Source organism: Psammomys obesus, unplaced genomic scaffold (genome assembly GCF_907164565.1).
Source record: "Psammomys obesus unplaced genomic scaffold, mPsaObe1.curated_primary_1811, whole genome shotgun sequence".
Taxonomy (NCBI): domain Eukaryota; kingdom Metazoa; phylum Chordata; class Mammalia; order Rodentia; family Muridae; genus Psammomys; species Psammomys obesus.
Window position 1 is genome coordinate 7,969,602 of NW_026591598.1, and position 15,625 is coordinate 7,985,226.

The following is a 15,625-nucleotide window of genomic DNA, read 5'->3' on the forward strand; positions in this document are numbered from 1 at the left end:
ACACACACACACACACACACACACACACACACACACACACACACACACACGAAGGCCTGATGAAACGGGTCACTGAGTAAAAGCACTTAATCATTATTTATATAACTATACATTTATATTTAATGTTATATATATATTATTTAAATTCAAGTTCCTGGACCCTAAATAAGGGCGGAAGGAAAAGAACTGACTAAACAAGACTGTCATTTGCCAGACACATGCATGCCATCGTATGTACACCCACATATCATGGATACCCACACAATAGTAATAAATATAATTTAAAATTAACAAAAACAAACTTAATACCATACTAGAGTACTGAAATAAAGACAGAAATGTCAGAGAAACAATAAATTTTTATAATAACTTGACAGGAAAATATTAGATGGCAAGGAAGAATTTCATAAAGGTCAATTTTTAAAAATCTTATTACAGTATCTTTGCAATGTATGCAAAATTAAAAATAACATACATCCTACGTGCTTATCACTCAGCTTCATTTATTAATATTTTTGTAAAAGCTATTTCATTTTATTTTACCAGGTTTTTGTCATTTGTCGAGCTTTAAAACATATCACACTATTTTACCTAAAAACTCTATTATGAGCCAAGTGTGGTAGCACACACCCTTAATCCCAGCACTCGGGTGGCAGAGGCAGGAGAATTTCTAAGTCTGAGGGCAGCCTGGTTACACAGCAATTTATAGGACCACCAGCACTACACAGAAAGATCCTGTCTCTAAAAAAATACACTTCACTATGGAAAGGTGAGCTTTTTTAAAGATTTTTTTTAGTTTTACATTATGTGTATGAGTGTTTACCAAACTGCAAGCAAGCCTAGTTCCTGCAGTGGCCAGAAAGAGGACATCAGATTTCCTGGAACTGGAGTTACAGGTTTTTCTGTTTTGTTTTCCCACAAATCACAGTTTGTAAACAGTCATGTGGACTCTGGGAAACAAACCGGGGGCCTCATGTTGTTAACCACTAACCCTTTGCCCCTGCCCTAAACTTTCTTGTCAATACTGGTATCTAAAAAATTCTGTTAGCTAAAATTGTATTAGCTTAAGCTAAACGCTGTCCTACACATTATACATGTGTTTTCTTATGTAATTATGCTTCACAAGCTAAACTTCATTATTCTCACTTTGCAAGTAAGTTTTTCATGGCTCAAGTCCCATCTAGCCAACAATGGTGCTAGGATATAATCCAGAGTTGTATAATAAATGGGATGGCTCAGAGGTAAAGGTACTTAATCCACGCCTAATAACCTAAGTTCAGTATTTGGGACCCACAATGGTAGAAGGACAGAACTGACGCTACAAGCTGTCCTCCATACATGCACTGTGGCTACACATGCCTACATGCACATATGTATACAAAAGAAAATGTAACAAAAACTAAATAAAAATAAACCTAGAAGTTAACTCTAGACTTTTTTTTTAACCACTAAAATCTGTTGCTTTCTCACTATATTTCTGGCTGTGAAAATAGGATATAAATTGTAGTAATTTTAAGGGAGGGATTGCTGAATTAAGAAGCAAATGGAAAAGACAGTAAAAATGTGAGCAATTGTGCCTTGCTTCTTCACATGAGAAATTTTCTTTGAACACCTCAAATGAAAAGGGAAAATATACTTAGATACAAGTACTATCTCCTAGGATATAAAAAAGACCACCTAAGGAGAAAAATAACAACTAGGCTTTTTTCTTTCTTTCTTTTCTTTTTTCTTTTTTAAACAAGCTTGAAGATGAACAAATCTCTTTAAAATCTGCCCTCCAATGATATGGGTGGGAAAATGTCTTTACTTTTACCAGACCTAATAGTTTAAATAAAAAGACACCACAAACAGGTGGGTAAAGAATGGCACATTGACATCTCATTGCTTAATAAAATCTTGAGTAAAAAAATAAAGAAACTTAGTTTTAAAATGTTCTCCTGATTGATGTTAGCACTCTAAACCTTTTGTCTGTAGCCATATAAAAGAGAAACTACTAATCCAGGACTTTTTAAGAGAAAGGAGCCTTCACTGAAGAACAACTTCCCTAAACCTTTCCCTAGCACAGATCTGAGTACCTAAGTCCATCACTTTTTCTATGGAATTTACCTAGGACATCTTCCTCAATCATCTCCATTCTTCCTTCCTAGTTTCTTCTTTACTCTGAGTGTTTCCTTAGAAAACTAATCAATATTTTAGTAGAATAATCTTCTCTAGACTATGAATTCCCAGCAAGCCAGGACCCATTGCTTATGTCTCCAGTTCCTAATCTTCAAACTTAACACTTCTAAAAGTACTCCACAAAAGTTCTTGCTGAACAAGAAAAGAAGCTAAACATACCAGAAGACAGAGTAACCTTTATGAGAAGAAATTCTTTTATCAGTATAAAACCTCCCAACATTCCATGCCTTCAATTCTGCTCCTTTTTGAATTCCCATCGGCCACTAGGTCAAACTGAATAAAACAGTATAATCCTCTGAGGGCTGGAGAAAGAATTTATCCACTTTGGCTTGCAACAGCTTCTAATGAAGTACAGGGATATTAGCTTGAAGGATCCAGAACATAGTTCAGACTTTCAAGAGCTTGTACTGAGAAGCCAAGACACAGGATGAAGTTTGAAATGCTTGCTTTTGACATTTAAAGGCAAAAGGCAGCAAGAAAAAATAATTCTAAAAGATCCAAAACAATAATTAGTAAGGAACATCACTTCATCTACTTCTACTGCTTAACAGTCAAAATAACAACAGTTTAAAATCCCCAGTTTATAAAAAAAAAAACAACAAAGCTGGGCATGATGCACACGCCTGTAATCCCAGCACTCCAGGAGGCAGAGGCAGGTGGATTGCTATGAGTTCGAGGCCAACCTGGTCTACAAAGCTCCAGGACAGCCAAGGCTACCTAGAGAAACCCTGTCTCGAAAAGCCAAAAAATAAAAAAATAAAAAAGTATAAAACAACAACAACAACAACAAAACTTTGGGCAGAATGCAAGGAATCATATGAAAGAAGGGGGAGATAGAAAGATCTGGAGGGGACAGGAGCTCCACAAGAGAGCAACAGAACCAAAAAATCTGGGCCCAGGGGGGCCTGCAGAGACTGATATCCCAATCAAGGACCATGCATGGAAAGGACCTAGAACCTCTGCTCAGGTGTAGCCCAAGGCAACTCAGTCTCCAGGTGAGTTCCCTAGTTAGGGGAACACGGGCTGTCTCTGACATGAACCCAATGGCTGGCTCTTTGACCACCTCCCCATGAGTGGGGGAGCAGCCTTATCAGGCCACAGAGGAAGACAATGCGGCCAGCCTTGATGAGACCTAATAGGTTGGAGTCAGATGGAAGGGGAGGAGGACATCCCCTATCATTGGACTGGGGGAGGGACATGGGAGAGAGAGAAATCGGAGGGAGGGTGGGATTGGGAGGGGAGAAGGGAGGGGGCCACTGCTGGGATAAAGTGAATAAATTGTAATAAATAAAAAATAAATAAATGAATAAAAAAAAAAGCACTATGGTCAGGTTACTGCTCTCAACTACAGGGAAGAGGCTCACTGGTCTGAGACCCTTCTCTAATACTCCTTAGCCAAACAATTTCCCATAATTATTTGCTTAAATAATCCTTTGAAGTAAATCTTTGGATAAGGAAGTTTTCTTCTTTATCAATTTAAGAAAATTCAAAACACATCTCAGTTTAAGCTCATTACTATGGAAAGAAAATTCTCAATACATGTTTTATAAGCCCCTTTGGTTACCATGTTACCTTGGTTAGAGTCCCCTGGGTCTTCTATATGAGCAATGACTTTGCTGAGATAAATGTCCTTCTGTTTCTCTAGATCTGATTGTGAAAACATCCTTGAATAAAGCAAAGCAGAAAGAAAAACAAACAGCCCGTTAGAACCATGATTACAGTGCTTTATAGAAAAGTCACATATCGATGATTGGTTAAACAACTAACTTTCAGTGACAGAGAAGGCACTGTTAGTCACAGTACAAAACTGAAATCAAGTATAGAGTTTAGAAGTGAAGGGAAAAGAAATAAAACTCCTAGCTGGGCAGTGGTGGCGCACGCCTTTAATCCCAGCACTTGGGAGGCACAGGCAGGTGGGATCTGAGTTTCAGGCCAGCCTTGTCTACATAGTTAGTTTCAGAACAACCAGAGATACACAGAAAAAGCCTTGACTGAAAAAACAAAAATAAAAACAAACAAAAAAAGAAAAAGAAAAATATCAGAAGATAAAAATGAAGTAGCTACCAGAGAGAGAAAGCAATTGTTGAATAATTCAAGTTTAGCCCTCTCTGGCTTCTATGTACCCTGTACACACATGGTTCACAAATATAAGTAAAACACCTACACACATAAAATAAAAGTAAAATCTCAAAAGAAGGAAAGAAATTGATGAAGCTTCCAGAATTATATAGAAAAAGAAACAGAAGCCACTAAACTAAAATTTAGTGACAAATAACCCTATTTATCATTTTAAAAATGTTTAATACAGAATGAATATGCTATAAGTATATTTTTAAAAAAACTTCAATTTTCTGATTCAACCTATACAGTAGCTTTTCCAGTACACTCAATTGAAAATACCCATATACAAATACTGCCACCTCCTGGCAACAGGAAAGTAAGCTAAAAAGATGCCTCAGATCTGCAATCCTACATATTTGTCCCCACTGAACACGAAGAAAGAAGACTAAATGATTTTCTAAATCACTTTAACCTTTTTACTGTTAAAAGTCTGACCTCTGACTAAATATTTGATCAGACCTCCTCATACATATAAGAAATGTATTTATATGTTTTACTAGTATGTCTTTTTTACTTTCAAAATAACCTTGTGAGGCTATAGAGAACACATCACTAGCTTTATTTTACTGACAAAAACTGAAGTGAGAGATTAATTGATTTGTTTAAAACAACAGAAATAGGTACAAATAGGTAGCTTCAGAATTTCAAGTTTGTTTAGCCCTCCTGCAGAATATCCTGACTTATCCCTCAAACACATTAAGAAGATACTGAGAATGGGAAGAAAGAAAGAGCACTATCAGAAACCAGAATGGTTATACAGTACATTACCTGGTTCTGGTTTGTAGAACAGGAATGACTTTGCCTAGTCTTCTCTCACCTTTCACCTCCCCAGAATCCTTGTCAAAAGCATGCTGATTTGTTGTTGTTTTCCAGAGCAGAAGGAAGAAATACAATAGGACAGATAATTACTAGCTATATTTTTTAATAATTTTCAGATATAACATAACTGAAAACATCACTATGTGAATAGAGTATTTTTTTGGTTGTTGTTGTCGTTTTGGGTTTTTGAGACAGGATTTCTCTTGTGTAGCCCTGGCTGTCCTGGAACTCGATCTCTACACCAGGTTGGCCTCAGAGAGCTCCTCCTGCCTCTGCCTCTTGAGTGCTGAGATTAGAGGCTTGTGCCACCACCACCCAGGGAAAATATTTATTTTATAAACAATTATCTTTAAACAAACACTACTGTATATAACACACTATGGTAGCATTTAAAATAAAACAGTAATTATATTTTAAAAAAAAGGAGAAAAACTTTCTGAAGAAGGGATTATTTTATATAATACCCATTTAGGAGATAGAGAATTAATCTCAGACGCTCAGGAGGGTCAAGGGCTATAGCTCACCCCTAGCATGCGTGAGGCCCTGGTTTGGATCACCAGTATTTACATGAAAACCACACACACAAAATTAGAAAAACTTGTAATGATGCTTGTAACTTCAGCACTTAGGAAGCAGAGGCAGTACTACTGAAAGATCGAGGCCAGTCAGACTTACAGAGTGAATTTCACGCTAACCAAGGCTCTGTTACAAGACTCTTTCTCAAAAATTCAAAAACAAAAAAAGGATAAAACAATACCTTAATACAATGTACCAGACCCTATAAGTTCATTATGTTATTAATTCTCCCTATAGTGTGAGGTATCATTTTCAGTTTATTGTTAAGAATTGTAAGGTGGGTGGGTACAGCTTAGCAGTAAAGCATATTACTAGCACAATGTACTAGGTTCAATCCCTAGTACCAAAAAAGAAAGAAGTTTGCTAAGTGTGGTGGTGGCACATTCCTTTAATACCAGCACTCATGAAACTGAGGTAGGTGGATTTGAGTTCCAGGCCAGCCAGAGCAACACAGAGAAACCCTGTCTTGGAAAAAAAACACGGGTTAAAATATTAAAGTAATGGTGTCAGTCAGGATTCAAATCCTAAGTTCTCTGAATATAAAGTTCTGCTAAACTCAAACAAAATAATCATTCGGTGTATGATGTTCAGAGATGAGGTTTTCTATATGTGAATGTAGTACATAGGAACTCTTTCCTAATGAAAACAACTTAATTCTACTATGTCTTGAAAAAAATGTACTTACTCTGTTTGATGAACTAGACACGACTGGAATTCTCATTTCACAACCTGATTTATGTGATCCACTATTTTTCCAGGATGATCCCCTGTTAGGTACCTCTGAATGGTTGGAGATCTGAGAGAACACAGGGGTTGGTTTCTTAGTTTCAGGTATATTTTTATCAGAGGCAGTTTGTTCGATGTTACTGTTTGAAGGAGAAGAAAGTAGGGGCCCATCGCAAGCAGAGTTATTGGGACTGACTTCTTCAGGTTCAGTGCTAGGTTTACTCTCATTAGGATGAATGTCATCTTCTCTTGTCTGTTCCCCAAGGGAGGCAGGTTTTTCCGTTTCTTTGGAGGAATCGATCTTGTCTTTATCAAGCACAGGATCACAAACTATTGGATTAAATGGTGCAACAACAGTTACTTTGATAAGGTTCTTTTCCAGTACAAAGTGTCTGTTTAATGATTTACTAGGAGCTGGTCCATGACCAACTGATGTATTTAGTTGAGGTAGTTTGAAGAACCCAGGGGTCTCAGATGCTGGTCCCAAGCTGTACAAAGAATTTTCTTGAGAAGTATCAGGTAGAATTCGAACCTTTCTCTCTCCATACTCATGCCCACCATCATCATCCTTCAGAAGCGTCTCAATCTCTTCCTCTGTGAAACTGAAATGGCCATCATCTTCTTCTCCATCAGAAAACTCCAACAAGGAGTCATCCAATTCATCTTCATCCAGGGAACCCCAAGAAAATGAGGCATTGTTTTTAGGCAAAAAAGAGGAAGCAGAAGACTGTTCAGAGGGCAATAGTGAGCACGTCATATCTGGAAAAATGAAAGTTTTGCTGAAGAATGAGAAATATCATAAAACAACTCCAACCAACTATGTATCTAGACGAGGCATCCTAGGATCACACATCCTACGCTTGCACTCTGATTTGTAATTTGAGAAATAATTAAAACGTTTAACCTTACCAGCATTATGAAAATAAATGTTTGAATAAGACACATTTTTTTTTTCCTGATCAAAATAGCAGAAATTAAGATGAATGATAAGCTGGGCTGGTCAGGCTACAGAGAAAAGCACTTACTACTAGTAAAGAACATAAGTTAATATACTATTTTGTGAAGAGGACATTGGCAATACCATCTCATCTACCAATCTCACTTCTGGAAATATCACGTATAACTACCGACTACAAATGCACATGGAAACGTACAAGGTTCTCCAAAGCATAGTATTTAAAATAGCAAAGTACTAGAAGCACCCAAATGTCTACCTCTAAGAGAAATGTCATTCAATATAATCACGAAACAGTCATGTCAAAAACATTTTTCTACTTAAAAACATATTTAAAGGAGATTTATATGCATTACCATGGAATTATTATAATATACAAGCAAAATAAATGTTTTGTGACATGTTTAGACATGAACTTTATACTTTTAAAATAGAAACATGTATGAAGGCTGGAGAGCTAGCTCAGAGGTGAAGAGTATTGGCTGCTCTTCCAGAGGTCCTGAGTTGAATTCCAGCAACCACATGGTGGCTCACAACCATCTATAGTGAGATCTGATGTCTTCTTCTGACTTGCAGATGTTCGTGCAGACGGAACATTGTATACATAATAAGTCTTTTAAAAAAATAAATATAAAAAAAATAAAACAGAAACATATACTACTTTCCAGTTCTGGGGACTGAACTGGGAGCCTCTACAAAAGCCCTCTAGACTGAATTACACCCCCAGACTATTTCTTACTTTTTAATTTTAGATAAGCTCCTACTAAGATGCCCAGACTGGACATAACTTGCTCTGTAGCACAACCAGGCCTTGAATTTGCAATCCTCCTGCCTCAGCCTCCACAGAAGCTGGGACTCCAGGTTTGTGACCCAATTTTTTTTAAATGAAAATGAAATCTTTTTAAAAAGGAAAAAAAGGTAGATAGATAAATGTTGCTGGGTATAGTGATACATGCCTTTTAATTCCAGCATGCAGGTAGTAAAAAAGGTGAATGTTATAGGTCAGCTAGAGCTATAGACAGTGAGACCCTGTTTCAAAAAAACAAAAAATTAAAAAAGATGTTTTCCGTACTGTGTAGAGCTGCTGCAGCAATCTCAGCCTTTGCCACGAGACCAAATGGAAAAAGGTGTCAACTCCTGCTGGCTGTTCCTTTCAGGAGACTTGTCAAAGTGATTGACTCCCACCTTCCTGCAGGCACAAAGAAAATTAAAGGATCTTCTCATCACTTTCAACTCCAATAATTACAAAGTCAACTGCATTATGCTTCAAGGTGTTCCATCTATTAATTTTAATCTTGATTTTTTTTTAAAAATACCAGCAAGTTGGATTATTGTCAGTGAAGAACACCAAAGAAAAATCTTTACAAGAAAAAAATTATGCAACTAAGAACTGGTTTAGTTCCTCCCAAGAACTGGCACTTTCTTAAGACCACTGTCTGTTTTAGCGGGGTAAATAAGGACTGGGAGTCCTAAGACCTGGTCCTGTCACCAACAAGCCCTAACCAATAGGATCTGTTTCCTTGTAAAATAGAAAAGTGTTGAAAAAGGAAGACTAGGCCATGTCAAAATTTTTACCAAATTCTAAAAGTTATGAGCACACCAAAAACAACCAACCCCATTCTCATTTTCAATATACATAAAACACAAAAAGTCAGCAACGATATAAACATAAAAATTGTTGATTATTACCAACTCAGGGTCAAGCGTCATCATCATTCTATTCCTTTTCTACTTGAATGTTTACTTTATAGTTAAAACCTAGTGTGGGGGTTAGGGATGTGGCTGAGTTGTTCAGTGCTTGCTCAGCACGCACAAAGGGGCTGGGATTACACGCACAAACCAATATACCTACTTTATGTGATACTGAGGATCCAGCGGAGGGCTTTGCTCATGCTAGACAAGTGCTTCCTTTTTGAGGTAGAGTCTCATGTAGTTCAGGCTGGCATCCAAATCACTATGCCTTCAACTCCTGAGCTGCCTTTCAAGTGCTAGGATTATAGGAATGTACCTCAACATTTGGCTTCCTTTATAGCTTTTTGTTGTTATTTGTTTGTACTTTTTATGAGACAAACAAGAAATAACAACAAAGCCATAAAGGAAGCCAAGTTTTTTTGTTTTGTTTCTTTTTCTCTGGGTAGCCCTTGTTATCCTGGAACTCTCTGTAGAACAGGATGGCCTTGAAATCACTGAGCTCCATCTGTCTCTGACACCCAAGTGCTGGAACTAAGGCATGCGTCCCCACTGCCTAGCCCTTTTCAGCTTTTTAAACTGTAAAATTCCCTTAACTTTACTACCCTCCATCCAAACCTTCATTTTCAGCTTGAATTCGTAAATTCCTTCAGCAGTAATTTTCTAAGCTACAATCATCAAGGAACTAAGCTACACAGTATGTTTCCATAATTTTTAAGAAATAAAGATATGGTTCCTCAACCTCCCAGAATATGTAATTTTTTTTTTTAATTTTTATTTTTTAGACAGGGTTTTCCTGTATAGCCCTGGCTGTCCTGAACCTTGCTTTGCAGACAAAGCTGTTCTCAAACTCAAGAGATCCATCTGCCTCTGACTTCCAAGTGCTAGGATTAAAGGTGTATACCATCATGCCTGGCAACTTGTTAGCAAGAAAACACCAAATATTAATTTCTAATATGAGAGGACATAAGAAGGAGGAGAGAACAAAGCACTAAAGAAAAAGGGGGGGGGAGGATACAGCATTTTATACTTATAGAGAATCTAGCTAACTCGGAAGTGTGATGGCCAGGCATGATGATGCATGCCTTTAATCCCAGCATTCAGGAGACAGGAAGACTCTGAGTTCAAGGTCAGCCTAATATTTAGTGACCCAAACAAAGCTATATAGTCTCAAAACATTCCCTGTATCAACAAACAAACAAGGTAAAATAAAATGAAAAAAAATGGTTAGGACAGAAAAGAAAAGGAAGTAATTTTTTGGCTCAGCAACTAAGCTATTTTATAGAGTAAAATAATCTTTTTTGGCAGCAGTAACAGTGCTTGGTTTTAGAAAAAGGGAGATTTTGTTTTTAAGTTTAAGAAACTTTATGCCAACACCAGTATAATTCTCCTACTTGGAAACCAGAATGGGCCACACAGCAAGGGTTATTAGCACCACCAAAAAAAAAAAATCCAATTTGTGATTTTTAAACACAAATATCACACACAGGCACTGAGCTCAAACAACTTCACTTCTTAGAAGCCATTTCTGGGCTACTGCCCCCTCATCCCAATCACTCCAAAAAATATATAGCTCAAGCACTCGCTTGGCCAAATGCAGTGTTCAGTAAGTTTTCATGGTGAGGCATAAAGTAACTAAGTTCGCTAGCTAAGAATGCTGGAACAAGAATCCAAACCAAAATCTATTTCAAAAGGCAATCTTTCTCTCTCTTTTTTCGGTAGACTTGCCTCCAAGGTCAGTTAGCAAATGGAAAAATTAGAATCCAAAACCTAGGCCTTCTATATTTCCTATGCTTGCTAATACACTATGGGGTATGTACATATTAAAGACAGATTTATATTACCTGGAAAAAAAATTTTTTTTTGACACAGGGTTTCTCTGTGTGTTGCCTTGACTGTCCTAGAACTCTCTTTGTAGACCAGGCTGGTCTTGAACTCAAAGAGATCAGCCTACCTCTGCTGTGATTAAAGGCATGCACTACCATGCTCAGCTTGGAAAAATAATTTAACCTACCTTAAAATGCATCAGAAGCTGCCCTAGGCCTCACAGATGTCACCCATTATTTAGGGACACAAAACTGGCTCTTTGGCACTCCCCTCACAATGTCCCAAATGGCAAAAGCATCTAATACAATCGTATACATATACACAGAAAGACAGAAATAAATTTTAACTCACACAAATCATTCTCTTTGCAACTTTAGTTCCAGAATTTCAAGAATTATTTTTAAATATAATTTAAAACATATTAAGTAAGCAGGCATGGTGGTGCATGTCTTTAATCCCAGAACTTGGGATTTAGAGATGGGCTCTGTGAATTTGAGGCCAGCCAAGGCTTCAGAGAGAGAGAAACCCTGTCTCAAACAAACCACAAAAATTATAAGCAACATAATGAATCTCCGAAGCTACTCAACTACCAACCCTACTGCTAATCTCCCTCTCCATCCTTCTCTCCTTTACTGGGCTATTTTGTAACAAATCTCAGGTATTACATCATTTTCTTTATAGATAAGAATTTTTTATCCTAAAATATCCTGCTCAGGGGCTGGCTACTCTTCTAGGGGACCTGGGTACACATTCCCAGCACCCACATGGTGGTTCACAAGTATTTGTAATTCTGGTTCCGGGAGATCCTACACACTCTGCTGATCTCTGCAGGTACTAGGCATACATGGTGCACAGAAATACATGTAGGCAAAATATCTATACACATAAATAAAATAGTAATTTAAACTCCTGTTCAAATTTCTAATTATCTTATTCATATTTTTCAGGCTTAGGAAAAAACAAATCATCTTTAAATAAGGCCCACAAAATGAAGTAGGCCGATATATCTTCCAAAGATTTCCTACCTTTTCCCCACTGCAATCATCAATTAAAGTTTCTTTGGCCAGGTGTGGTGGCACATGCCTTTAATCCCAGCACTCAAGGAGACAGAGGCAGGCAGATCAATGTGAGTTTGAGGCCAGCTTAGTCTACAAAGGAAGCTACACAGAGAAATTTTCTCAGAAAAAACAAACAAACAAAAACAAAACAAAGTTTCTATGCTGCCAGTCTGGTCTACAAAGTGAGTCCTGGACAACCAAAGCTACACAGAGAAGCCCTGTCTCAAAAAAAACAAATTAAAAAAAAAAATGAACATTTCTATGAACATATACACACATTACAAAATTATTTAAAAAAATATTCACAAGAATACAACCCACCAAATACAAGATAGCAAGAACTTCTGGTAGTAGCAAAAAACAGGAATGGTAAGGGGACATAGATAGCTTCAGTCTATCCGTAATGTTTTGGTTTCTTTGAGACAAGGTCTCATGTAGGCCAGGCTATCCTGAACTTGGCTATGTAGCTAAGACCAACTCTGATTCTCCTTTCTTGTTTGCCTCATAAGTCCTAGAACTACAGGAACCATACCTGGCCTTTTTTTTTTTTTTAATCAGTAACAAAAACCCCAAACAACTATGGCAATGGAAGACAACCCTGGACAGTAAGTACAACAGTAATTACTATCACGTTACCTTGTTTATTTTTTTATATTTTTGAAATATCTAATAAAAAATAATTTTAGGGGATGGCTAGATGGCTCAGTGAGTACAGTACTCACCACACAAGCCTGGAGATCTGAACTCAATCTCTAGTACCCATGTACAGATAGAAGGAAAGACTGGTTTTTCTCAGACATCCACTCTAACACCATGCACACACACAAAAACTCATAGCATACATATATATAAATTAATGTTTAAAAGTTTTGGTTTTGATCTTTTTTAGCCAGGGCCTCACTATCTATCCTTTGTTGGCTCGGTCTACATACTCACTATGTAGACCAGGCTGCCCTTAAAATTGTATGTGGGTATGACATACATCTTTAATCCCATCACTCAAGAGGCAGACAGGTGAACCTCTGTGAGTTCAATGCCAGTCTGGTCTACATTGTCAGTGCCATGCCAGCTACGGCAACAGAGTGAGACCCTGTCTCAAAAACCAAAACACACACACAAAAATTAAGTTATAAAGCCAGTGTAAAAGATACACCAAATACACCCTAAGTCTCAAATATTTCCTCCTATAAAATAGGAAACCTCAACACAGAGAAACCCTGTCTCGAAAAACAAACAAACAAACAAAAAACACTAAGGAGTAGCTATAGTTATCATTTCATCCCACCACCTACATCTCACCTAAAGAGTTTCAAGCACAGGAATCGTTAAAAAACAAAACAAAACAAACAAACAAACAAACAACAAAACACCTAAACTGGCAGAAAACTTCCCCCAGACCCACTTTGGAAATCTTTCAGTATGATCTACTTGGTGAAGCATTTAACCATACTATCATTGAACTAATTAAAGACCAGACTGGACGGATAACTGAAATATCAGGTAAATTCTTCAAATTAATGGCCCATGAAGTATCTTGTATTAGAGGCACTGGGCTAAAATCCAAAGATCTCAGCAATTCATTTGAAGTCTCTGGACTTCGATATAAATGACAACACTCATGTGAAAAAGGTAGACATAATGGGGCCCACTTAATCTGCATCCCCAGCTTTTAGAAGGGTAAGGCAAGGAGATAAGGAGTTCAAGGCTCCTGAGACTCTAATTCAAACTCCAAAGCACTATGGGTTACACATGAGAAGGGAGGTGTTTGAGACAGCGTAAATAATAATAATAATAATAATAATAATAATAATAATAATAATAATAATAAACACCCTGAAGCTCTTAAGTTCCACAATTACTGCTCTCTCATCACCTGCCTTTCTTGGCAATTGCCTGGCAAACCTTTCAAATATGGAGGCTTCTTTATTTTTATATTTTCAAATTCTCTTAATTCTGCTCCACATCTCTGTGTGACCCTATTCTGTCCTTCCATTTCTCTCACCTGTCCACCCCCTTCTTCACACTTTAGTGTGCCACCCCCTCTCTGTTCTCTAACCTCCTGGTTGCAACCTCAGAAACTGGTTCCTATCTATTTTTATCTTACCTCAAAAAACCTATTGCCTTGGAGCACAAAGCCTCATTCTATCCAGGACAGTAAAACTCCAGTCCCAGATGTACACTACACATTCTCTTTCAAGGCTCTAACGCCAAAACCATTACCAAACTGGGTCTGATATGCAGGGCCAAAAGCAAGAATCATTTTGCAAAGGGGACTTCTCATTGGCCTTTGATTTCCAACCTCTCCTAAACACAACTCACGTGAGGCACACAGCACACATACACAAAGCTATGACACCGAAATAAGCAACACCCCCCCCAAAAAAAATTTTTTTTTTCAACAAAGTGAGCTGAAATTATCAGAAAGAATTTTGCAATCCCCTCCGTGCTGACTCCCCCGTGGTAACTGCAAACATTGTAAAATGGAAAGAAAACCCGTATGGAAATCTCTGCTCTAAGTAACCATTCCCCAGACCTGGGTGCCAAGAATCCCACGCCGGCCCAGGGAGCATTTTTTTTTTTTCTAAACTGAAGCAACAGGTTCCTTCTGTAAGAACAGTGTAGTAAAAGCTTGGGGCTCCTCACAACCACACACACACACACATACACACACACACACCCGCACAAAACCAAAAAACAAAACTGGGGGTAGGCGGTGCACCACGTCCTCCTCTGGCGGCCCTCTCTCCAGGGCCTGTCCTGTCGCATTCCCCGCGGCCCCGGAGGAAAACGAGCGGGGGTGGCCCGGGGATGCCTTCCCAAGGCTCCCCGCCCGGCCTACCGGGGACCAGCGCCCGCCGCGCCCAGGGCCTTGGCCCCTCCCTCCTCCCACCTCGGGGAGCCGGGTCTCGCCTCCCCGCGGATAGCGGGAGAAGCGCGGGTGCCGTCCGCGCCCCTCCCCCGGGGGCGACCCGGGTCCCCGCCGGGCTCGGGCAGGGCGCTCGGCCTCCGGGGACAGACGCCGCCGCCGCGGCCGGGGGCGGCCCGTCCTCCCCCGCCCCGACGCGCCGCGCCGCGCCGAGCCCGCCATCCTCGCTCGCCCCTGGCGACACCCTCCCGCGGCGCGAGCGCGACCCCTTCCCCCCGCTCGCGGCCCGAGGACCTGTCAGCATCCCGGTCCCCGGCGGGGTGAGAGGGGCGTCACTCGCCCACGGCTGTGGAGGTGGGGGGCAGGGACAGCCTCCCCGCCCGCCATCACCTGAGGAGCCAGAACCAGCCCTTCCCTCAGCGACACGAGAGCCTCCCTGCTCCTCGCGGGGGGCAGGAGGATGTACGCCGGCCCCGGGGAGAAGCAACAGGCGCTCCCCGACCCCCGGCCTAGGCGACGGACGCCGACCCTCCGTCCCTCCCGCTCTTCACCTCCGGAAGCCGGGCCAAAGCCAGGGCGAACGGCTGCACCTCACTCCGCCCCCTGCGCCATTTTATCGCCCCCTTCACGACCTCCCCCACCCCGAGGCAACGGGGCCAACACCAGGGGGAGGGTAAGCAAACAGTGATTGGCAGGAAACCGCCCCGCCCCTGAGAGGGTTGCGTCCCGGGCAGCCTTCCCAACCCCGCCCCCCCAGCACCGCCCACCCTGTTGATGGCTCCGCCCCTTCCTGTTTCATCGAGCCTTTCG

At 40.0% G+C, this 15,625-nt stretch overlaps 1 protein-coding gene across 4 annotated transcripts in view; it reads right to left on the bottom strand.

The window, feature by feature from the left end:
• S100pbp (S100P binding protein) overlaps positions 1-15,606 on the bottom strand; it is a 38,722-nt gene extending 23,116 nt beyond the window's left edge. Inside the window, exons 1-6 of one of the 4 annotated variants that reach the window (XM_055610853.1) lie at positions 15,367-15,606; positions 9,228-9,363; positions 8,448-8,564; positions 6,380-7,179; positions 5,068-5,150; positions 3,751-3,842 (exon numbers count right to left, since the gene is read on the bottom strand). In XM_055610853.1, the coding sequence (XP_055466828.1) occupies positions 3,751-3,842; positions 5,068-5,150; positions 6,380-7,177 (973 nt within the window). In that variant the 5' untranslated portion in view covers positions 7,178-7,179; positions 8,448-8,564; positions 9,228-9,363; positions 15,367-15,606. The other 3 variants (XM_055610854.1, XM_055610851.1, XM_055610852.1) reach the window with 3 other exon arrangements.
• Between the last annotated feature and the right edge of the window lie 19 nt (positions 15,607-15,625).